This window comes from Abramis brama (assembly GCF_963993115.1).
Source record: "Abramis brama genome assembly, chromosome: 18".
In the NCBI taxonomy this organism is placed as follows: Eukaryota; Metazoa; Chordata; class Actinopteri; order Cypriniformes; family Leuciscidae; genus Abramis; species Abramis brama.
The window spans coordinates 397,528-407,362 of record NC_139980.1 but is presented as its reverse complement, the minus strand read 5'-3'; the positions used below and the strand labels follow the sequence as shown (position 1 = coordinate 407,362).

The 9,835-nt window shown below is 40.0% G+C and overlaps 2 protein-coding genes and 1 long non-coding RNA gene across 3 annotated transcripts in view; 1 reads left to right on the top strand and 2 right to left on the bottom strand.

The window, feature by feature from the left end:
• Window position 1: 1 nt before the first annotated feature.
• gjb7 (gap junction protein beta 7) lies at window positions 2-3,428 on the bottom strand. Its single transcript, XM_084090243.1, has 2 exons — window positions 3,378-3,428; window positions 2-2,373 (listed from the first exon to the last, which is right to left on the bottom strand). The coding sequence occupies exon 2, from the start codon at window positions 2,357-2,359 to the stop codon at window positions 1,586-1,588; it is 774 nt and encodes a 257-aa protein (XP_083946369.1). The 5' UTR covers window positions 2,360-2,373; window positions 3,378-3,428; the 3' UTR covers window positions 2-1,585.
• Window positions 3,429-7,340: 3,912 nt separating this feature from the next.
• smim8 (small integral membrane protein 8) overlaps window positions 7,341-9,835 on the top strand; it is a 3,283-nt gene continuing 788 nt past the window's right edge. The window contains exons 1-2 of the mRNA XM_084091881.1: window positions 7,341-7,780; window position 9,835. The exon at window position 9,835 is cut by the window's right edge and continues 788 nt beyond it. Of these exons, the coding sequence (XP_083948007.1) occupies window positions 7,637-7,780; window position 9,835 (145 nt within the window). The 5' untranslated portion in view covers window positions 7,341-7,636. The remainder of the gene's footprint in view (window positions 7,781-9,834) is intronic.
• LOC311068978 overlaps window positions 7,617-9,835 on the bottom strand; it is a 3,006-nt gene continuing 787 nt past the window's right edge. Inside the window, exons 1-3 of the long non-coding RNA XR_014603452.1 lie at window positions 9,686-9,835; window positions 7,930-8,561; window positions 7,617-7,887 (exon numbers count right to left, since the gene is read on the bottom strand). The exon at window positions 9,686-9,835 is cut by the window's right edge and continues 787 nt beyond it. This is a non-coding gene — a long non-coding RNA (uncharacterized lncRNA). The remainder of the gene's footprint in view (window positions 7,888-7,929; window positions 8,562-9,685) is intronic.

The window sequence follows — 9,835 nt, the reverse complement described above, 5'->3', positions numbered from 1 at the left end:
TAGAGGTTTTCTTACACAGTGTTAAACAGTTAAACAGTGTTTTATTGAAATTCTAGGAAAATATGATTAGCTCAGTACAAAAGCCTTTATATCATATAAACAGACATTGTTTATAATACATTGATAGATGAATAGATTTTAGAGACAGACACAAGGGTGAATGAGACTAGGGATGCACCGATATGAACATTTTGTCTGATAACCGTTAATTATTTAACCGATAACCGATATATTGGCTGATAAATCTAAATCCAAATTTTTATATAATTTTGGAGTGCCTGATTATAAAAACAAGTCTCGTGTCTCAATCACACAATTATAATGATGTTCTCACAATTTTATGTTGCCTATATGCCAGACTTGTGCTGCACATGTTGCACTTCACTGTATTTTCAGAGTGATTCCAATCATATTTCAAACAATTCAAAAACATCATGTTGAACACTGCGCATCTGAACCGTCTCAGCTGAAGAACATAATCCATTATTTATTGGCTTTAATATTATGAAGAGTTCAGATGCAAAAGCCTCTAAGTGCCATTTGAAATTTTCTTATAGAATGATCATTTTTATTTTTATCAAGCTCGTATATTTAAGTTTAGTAATTTCACTTAAATGACAATTAATAGGTAATTTTCATTGCCAATTAAGTGAAATTACTTAACTTAAATATACGAGCTTGATAAAAATTATCATTCTAGAAGAAAATTTCAAATGGCACTTAGAGGCTTTTGCATCTGAACTTTTCATATCTGCCAAATTTTCTTATCAGTCCAATAACGATAACGTTAAAAAGGATCATCTATATCGCCGATACCGTTATGGTGGCGGATAAATCATGCATCCCTAAATGAGACCCTTCTGTATACGTCAGTTCATATCTAGTGGTTATTGCTTTTAGAGTTGTGGAGTCATTTACTTTTTTTCCCTCTCTGTTCTCAAGCGACTCGCGTTCCCACTGATACACTAATCCACCATGGTTATCTGACAAGGATGTTTATTTAAGACATGAAAAAGAAACAGTACTCAAATAAGTGCAATCTAATCCAGTGGTTCTGGGTTTGCAATAGACATACCACAATTGTTTATCGTACAAAAATAAATATATTAAAACATAAGTAGTCAACATTTGAAGTGGATCAAAAAAGTTGATCAAAGGATGAAGGCAAGAACGGGTATTGTTCAAAATTCATGGATAACTTTGATGAAAGATTTTGATCCACTTCAAATGTTGACTACTGTATTACCATGAGCTTTACTACTCCAACAATGATATGTTAAATTATTTGATTCTCAGCACAAAACACTGCTGTTGAGAAACTTCAGATGAACCTGTATTCAATGCCATCTGGGTTGTGTGTTCTATGACCTTGGTTTGCGAGAATGAGGGCATGTTGACGTTTGTCTAATTTGCCTAGATTCTACTCAAATGACACGAAATGCTTATACAGTACAACAAAGGATATGGGAAGTGCGCACTCTTCCTCTTGAATAGTGCCTTCTGTCATAGCTACTCATGCCTGGTAAGTTATTTGCATTTGAGCCGTCAGTAGAAAAGCACAGGTTTGTTTTGCATGAGCAAGGGTTCAGGCAGCAGCGAGCGAGAGGCTTTCCTGCCCGGCCCGAGCCGAATGCAGGCCGTCCTCCTTGGACACGGACAGAGGCTGTGGCGAGCTGAGCGTGAACGTGGAGGGAGGCCGGACGCCCCGCACCGGAGCATATCTCTTGCTGAAGCACTTCCAGCACTGTTTGGACACGATATACACCATCTCCACCACATTCAGCACAATGCACAGTATAGACGTGCAGCCCATGATGTAGAGGAAGATCTTCTTCTCCGTGGCCTTGGCGATGTAGCAGTCGACGGTGTTGGGGCAGGGGCTCTCCTCACACTGCAGCAGCCGGGGCACGTGGAAGCCGCTGTACAGCATGTGGAAGGCCAGCAGAGTGCCCACCTCGAAGGTTGTTTTGAGGACCAGACTCATGATGTAGGTGAAGAGCAGGCCTCCGTCGATGCTGCCTTTGTCCCGGTACAGCCTCCTCTTGTGCTTGCTCTCCCGGTGCTCCCTGTACGCCACGTGCAGAGCCACGAGCAGCGACGGCGTGGACACCATGATCAGCTGCAGGGCCCACAGGCGCACCTGAGAGATGGGGAAGAAGTGGTCGAAGCACACCTGCTCGCAGCCCGGCTGCTGCGTGTTGCACACAAAGTCCTTGAACTCGTCCTTCCACACCTGCTCGGCGGCGGCCACGAACACCAGGATGCGGAACACGAAGAGGATGGAGAGCCACACCCGTCCCACCACAGTCGAGTACTTGTTTACCCCGCTCAGCACATTCTCCAGGAATCCCCAGTTCATGTTTCATCGGGCCGCTGCGGAGTCAGAAGGAAACTCAGTTAAACACCATGTACACGAGTAACGGTTCTTTAGTGGCATTCAAGGTTCCATGAAGAACCTTTAACTTCCATGGAGCCATTCTGTTGCAAAAGATGATTAAAATAGTTATTTTAAGAACTTATAACAGAAAAGTTCTTTGGGTGATCCAAAAAAAAAGGTTCTTTAACGGCAAATTAGAAAAAAAAATTTTTTATTGGCATCGATGGTTACATGAAGAACCTTTAACTTCCTTGGAACATTTATGTTGCAAAAGATTATTAAATTAGTTATTTTAAGAACTGATAACTGAAAGGTTATTTGGGGAACCAAAAAATGGTTCTTTAATGGCAAATCAGGGGAAAAAAAGTCTGTATTGGTATCAATGGTTCCATGAAGAACCTTTCCATGGCTCCTTTAGATTATTAATACAAGTTTTTATTTTACCAAACTGTTCAGCCAGAAATGTTTATTCCTCTTGGAAACATTTTTTAAAGAGTGAATCATTAACACACGGAACGTTTAATGCCACATTTGCTTACGAGAGCAAGAGCAGAGGCTCTCTTCGACAGATATCAAGTTATACTTGTTGCCCAAATTTGTTCATAGCAGAACATTCTAGAACAAACGTTCTCCCAGTAACATTAATAGAGTTAATAGAGATCTGGTCTTCAGCAATGTTCTCAAAATGTTTGCACAAAAAACATTAAATAGCTATTTATTTATAGATTTTTCTTGTTTCAGAGAACATTCAAAAGTAGTGCTCCTGTTTACAGAACGATAAAAGGAATGTTTCTGAAGCGTTCTCCTAACCAAGAGAGGAAAAAAACATTTTTAATATATTAAAAATTGACACTTAGGGAAAATGCAGAAATAACATTTTCATAACTTGTAGTAAAACTGTTTCAGAATCAGAATTATTTCACCAAGTGTTCTCAAACATGTCAAATACTTCTCTTAACGAAGGCAAAAGGCATTTTTACGCTGATAAGGAAGTTCTTACCTCTGATGTAGTGTGATCCCCTGGTGCCGCCCGTCGTCTCGGGCTGTGTGTGCGAGTGCTATTTGATAGTCAAACACACCTGCCGTCGAGCCCCACCTGTTTGGTAACTATGACTCTGAAGTCAGTGAGGCGCTCCACCAGCTGATGAGCGTCCAATCAGAAGGCTGATCTGCGGTGAGATGCTGGGCCTCATGACCTGCAGTGTTAGCAGTGTAAACAGTGTAAACAGCGCTGAGTGGAAACGGCTCAGACGTGTTCCTGCAGTCGCATGGGCCACGGGCCTCTTCCATCCGCAGCAGAGACGCTTCACTCCTAACTCTACACTAATAAACAATCTTATGAGGGAACTAACTGACTGAAGTTCCTGTATCTTCCTGCATCTGCAGCCACTCAACGTTTGCGGTGGATATTACATCAAAAATGCTTCAAAATAAATGATCCAAGATGTTTTAGTGTCGTATTGTTTTCTGAGGCTCTTACAGTGCAGGGATGTAAAATGAACTGAAGAATTCAAGTTAAAGTACCGATACTGTGTCAATTTTTTTACTAAATTAATATTTTAAGTACACCTGAAAAATACACATTTAATTGTTCTGAAGTATCTAAAAAATGAAACTGACTTAGAGAATAAATTTTTTAATGCAAAGTCTTGATTACACTTTATTTCCATGCTCAACTTTAGATATTCTACTGGCTATAAGTAACTTTACAACGACATGTAAACTACCTCTCATCAGAGTATATAGACTGTAGACTGTTAGTTTAGGGTTAGTAGAATAATTTGACGTAGTTGTAAAGTTTCTGATAGCCAGTATAATGTTTAAAGTGGACCAACTCAATAAAGAGTTAACTTTAAAATCACAGTTTTCTCATTGTTCTGACTAAAGCTGAAGGACAGCAGATGTTAAACTGAAACCTGTTCTCAGCTACAAATGCCACATGATTTTACAGTGATTGGACATTTTTAGACTAATCATTTATACTTAAAACGTTTAGGTCTACATTAGATTGTAATGTAAATGTAACTAACTGTAGAAGTATTAATGTTTAACAGAACTCAAGTACAGCTTGCCTTTAGTAGTGAAGTAGCATTATAGGTCTGTGTCAGTGTGTGTGTGTGTGTGTGTGTGTGTGTGATGATCTGGTGAGTGTCCATCTGAGTGTGTGTGTGTGAGTGTGTGTGTGTGTGTGTGTGTGTGTGTGTGTGTAATGATCTGGTGAGTGTCCGTCTGAGTGTGTGTGTGTGTGTAATGATCTGGTGAGTGTCCATCTGAGTGTGTGCGTGTGTGTGTGTGAGTAAGTGTGTGTGTGTGTGTGTAATGATCTGGTGAGTGTCCGTCTGAGTGTGTGTGTGTGTGTGTGTGTGTAATGATCTGGTGAGTGTCCATCTGAGTGTGTGTGTGTGTGTGTGTGTGTGTGTGTGTGAGTAAGTGTGTGTGTGTGTGTGTAATGATCTGGTGAGTGTCCATCTGAGTGTGTGTGTGTGTGTGTGTGTAATGATCTGGTGAGTGTCCATCTGTGTGTCTGTGTGTGTGTGTGTGTGTGTGTGTGTGTGTGAGACGGCCTCGTTCCACAGATGTTGTTCCTGAACAGCCATACTGTCAAATGTGCTGAAGTGTGTAATAAAGTGAAGTGTATTTCCAGCTGATCCCTGATCAGTCATTAGTGTGTGAAGTGTGTGAAGTGAGCTGTGTGTTCATCTTTAACAGCCAGCGCTGATGCAGAGTATTGCAGAGTAACACGACCGGGAACACATGCAGCTTTAATGACACACCCCGGGTGTGTGTGAGCATGAATAACTGATGATCCCCGCCGGCCTCTCCGGGCCCTGTGTGCCGTCACTGGAGCCGTGTCTCCGTCGCAGGCCCGCTTACGTGCTCTTATAGGGGCTCACTCGGGTCCCACATGTGTGCTAATGATGGGGCCGAGGTGGGACCACACACTCAACCCTTCTGGGGCCCGTGGGGGATCACACTGGACACACTAATGGCCCCGTCATGCGGCTGGACAGTGTAAAAGCATAAAGCATGTACAGTAGCGCAGTGCTTCTTAACCCTGGTCAACTGGTCAACACCTGAGTCAGACCATCAGCTCCTGAACTCTGGTGTCAGATAAGAGACATACAGAACTATTAACTGGATATATTATAATGTTCAGTCTTTGCACAGCTGTTTATCTGTGGCTTTGTTAAGTTAATTTTCAGTCTTAAATCTTCCATAATTTTACAATTACATGAAAGCAACAGTAAAACTTGGTTAATTTAAAATGAAAAATACTCATCTTACCTTTATAGAGTTTATATGCCTTGACACGCAGGCGATGGTGTTCAGGTGGAGAGTGAGGGCGAGCGTTTTCTGTTTGTTTGTTTGTTTGTTTGTTTGTTTGTTTCAAATGAGAAGGTGATGATGTATGTTTTTTTCCACATATAATTAAAAAGAAATGAGTCAAGGATCATGGATTATTATTATATGTTAAAGTCCCCCTGTAGTCATTTTATCATTTAAAACTCATATTTGATCACCAAAATGACATATTTAAATGTTTTTTCCTTGTTTTTTCCTCTTCATGTTTTAGAATATGTTCTATGAATATGCAAATTCACCCCGCCTCCACTCACTCACTCAGCTCAGAGATCCACTGGTTGACGATCACACGTTGATCTGATTGGTTACAAGGTAGTTTGTGACGTCAGAAACACCAGCGATTTCAAAGCGTGTTTTTGAGACTGTCTTTGGTTCACTGCAGTTTTAAAGAGGAAATACTCAGCAATGGTGTCGACTTATGAATTTACACATGGTTTGTCTTAAAGCAGATTAAAAACACCACATAGACACATAAACAACATTAAACGCTGGATTTACACCACAGGGGGACTTTAAATTATTATATAATCATATAAAACAAATGAAATACTTAAAATATAATCAATTTAATTTAAAAATATTTTATACAATTATGGCAGTGACCCATAATGATATAAACCAAATCAGCTTCAAAAAAGTATTTATATATATATATATATATATAGCATAATATAACCCAGATTAATTGGTGATTGTTACAAGTGTCAGAAAATAACTGCTCTATTTACACTCTTAATTCATGTTCCTGCTCTTATTATGAATGATTAATCAGAGAAAATATTGTTTGTCCTCATAATCCTCCATCAGAGACGTCATCAGTCTGTCCTGTTATACAGAGACACGTTCATGTACATCATTCATATTCAGATTTAAGTATTAGGACAAACCTATTGAGAGGATATTTATCACAATCACTGCATAACTAAAGGAAATACAATTATTAATTCATACAACGAACAAACAATAAGAGAAAGAGAGTAAAAAGCCCACAGACGTTAATGAAAACACTACAGCAGTGTCTGAGATAAATGCACATTAATAATGATTGCTCAATAACACATTATAATAAACCTGCGTAAACACACAGTGATGAAATCAATCTAATGTCAACAGGAGAAATAATGAACTGAGGCTTTACTCGTAAAAGCTCTTTTGTCCCTTGATTTCTCGGCTTGAGGGATTAATATAGCAGACAGTGCAAGTATAAAGAGGAAACATTAAAAGAATGCATTGAAATATAAACTAAAACATAATATGTAGAGATATAAGGAGTCTATTATAGTGTGTTGAGCAGATGAAGGTGTAACTGAGATCAGTTTGCCCTGGACTGTGTCAGACTATTGATGGAATGTCAAATAAGATGTCAATATAAATGTTTCTCTTAAGGGCTTTAGCTCCATTTAGATACACAATATAAAGCCATATATTGATTGATGCAGGGGGTTCAGTCTTGATGTTGGCGAGGGATATATGCTAAAATGCAGCTATATATTTTAATGATTAAGATATCATAACATCATTGTAAAAAATAAATAAAACCCCTTCACACTCATCGACACCCGAGGGCGCTGTGGTGTCCTTCGTCTTGGACGGTCACGGTGTGTGTGATCTTGAACCTCAATGTCATGCGGATCATTCATTCCTGAAGGACACAGAGTGACACGTGACTCGGGTACAGGGGACACAGAGGCTCGAGGGCGAGAAGAGAGGTGTTAGAATGAGCAGATAGAGGAACGGTGGCTGAAGTAAAGTGGCTTCAACACAGACCAGCAGGCGGCGGTAATGCGACGATGTGGATGAGAGCTGCCGTTAGACCTCGAAGAAGAAGAAGAAGTGTTGTTATCGTTCAGCGTGTGTTTGAGTGTGATTTCTCCGCGTGAGTGTGTGTGTGAGGAGATGGTGACCCCCCCGCAGGACAGCGGCGGCAGCGGGGGATCGGGCGCTCGGCCGCCGGACAGCAGCTACAGGAGCCCCGGCCTCCGCGGCCTCAACACCACCTCTCTGTTCCGCGCCGTCAACCCCGAGCTCTTCATCCGGCCGGCGAGTGACTTCTCTTACTGCTGCTGCTTCACCCTAACGCACACACTACAGTCAGGGGTTTACTCTGTTGCTGTCCCTAACGCACACACTACAGTCAGGGGTTTACTCTGTTGCTGTCCCTAATACACACACTACAGTCAGGGGTTTACTCTGCTACTCCCTCTGCTAATGCACTACATCAGGGCTTCTCTCTCACCGCTGCTGATACAGGCATTCACTGCGACACAGAGACCAGAGAAACACACGCTTCTCTAAATCATTATTATGACACAGAGTGCGAAGTTATGACAAGTCGTTTTTATGAGGTGGAAAGTCATGATGATGAGATTAAGAAGTCGAAATGATGACAGTACATCGAAATTATAACTTAAAAGACGAAATTATGATATTACAAAAAGTACGACAGTCATGTTTTGACTCTTTAATGTGTCATAATTTCGGCTTTTTGTCATTTTCGATTACTTAGTATGTCACAATTTTGACTTTTATTATACTTTTCTTTTTATTTATTAATAATTGTGACTTTTTATGTTTTTAATTTTATTGTTAAAACTACACTACAGCTGATGGACAAGAATAGCGTAATTAATTTTCACACCGTACAGAAATGGTTTGTCCATTTTACCTTTTGTTTTGATTTAAAAACGTAATTAAACTTTCTGATGAATTTTAAAGACTGAAAGGCTGAGACAAATGATGTTGTGATGTCGTGTAACGGTGTTGTGATGTCGTGTAACGGTGTTGTGATGTCGTGTAACGGTGTTGTGATGTCGTGTAACCACTAGCGGCGCCAGGATTTTGATTGTAGGTGGGCCTCCAGAAAACTGGATGGGCCAGTTAAAATAAGCCAAAAAAAAGGGGGGGGGGGGGGTTCCCCTTCATCTCCGTTTCAGCGCTTTTCTGCGGCACGTAGGACAGCGACTCATAGCCTACCTGAATTTAATGCGTAATACAGGTTTAAAAAATAAAATAAAAATTAAAACGAATTTTTTGTTGCTTTTTTAATAAAATTACAATTTAATTGAATGTATTGTTTAATAAAATTATAGGACTATTATTTTTAGTTTATTAACAGCAGCAACAGCTGTAAAGATGAAGTTGTCGATCGTCATCTCCGTGAACGCACCTATAGAGAGAAATGCACATCATGGATTGCATAATCAGAGAGTAGGCCTAGGCTTTTTCTTTTCGTTTTAAATTGTTAAAAAGACATTTCAAGCTTTAAGATATATTTCATGTCTGTGAGGCATATGCTGAGTTTCGTTAAGTTAGGATTAGATGCGCTCCTGTTCACGAGCAATGCAAGTGACCGCGCGGGCGCCTCTATGATTATATTGTCTCCTATATTTATCCAGGCAATTGGTTGATAAAAAAAATATTAAAATTAATATACAATTTATACAAAACGAAATTCACTTAAAAAAGGGCTTTCTAACTTAATTAAGTGGTCAAAATCATGTCTGACCCGCTCCATGTCTCTCGATATTGCGTATCCTATCTTACTCGTGCGGTTCACTTTTCATAATCAACTTAGATGAAAAAATAACATTATAATATTTTAACAAATATGAAACTAAATGAGCTTGATGGCTACAACACATATAGGCCTACAGACTCTCTATTTGTACAAATTGCTGCAGATTAGTTTTATTCTGAATTTTGCACACAAGGCATTTGTTTGTGCATGCATAGTAAAACATATCTGCAACATTTATCAAGTTCACTGATAATTATGCGTGCATTTATTATTATCTTAATGAATAATGTAACAAGGACGAATGAAGGCTAAACTGCGTTGTTTGTTTAGAATGGAATGGATCGCAAATAGATCCGAATGAAGGAATGTACAAAACCATAGTAGAAAATGGGTGGGCACGGACCTAAAATGGGTGGGCCCAGGCCCACCCGGGCCCAATGGTAGCGCCGCGGCTGCGTGTAACGGTGTTGTGATGTCGTGTAACGGTGTTGTGATGTCGTGTAACGGTGTTGTGATGTTGTGTAACGGTGTTGTGATGTCGTGTAACGGTGTCCTCTGCTGTTCCTCTGTCCTGCAGA

Coding starts and splice junctions, on each gene's coding strand:
- gjb7 (XM_084090243.1), bottom strand. CDS start 2,359: ATGAACTGGGGATTCCTGGAGAATGTGCTGAGCGGGGTAAACAAGTAC.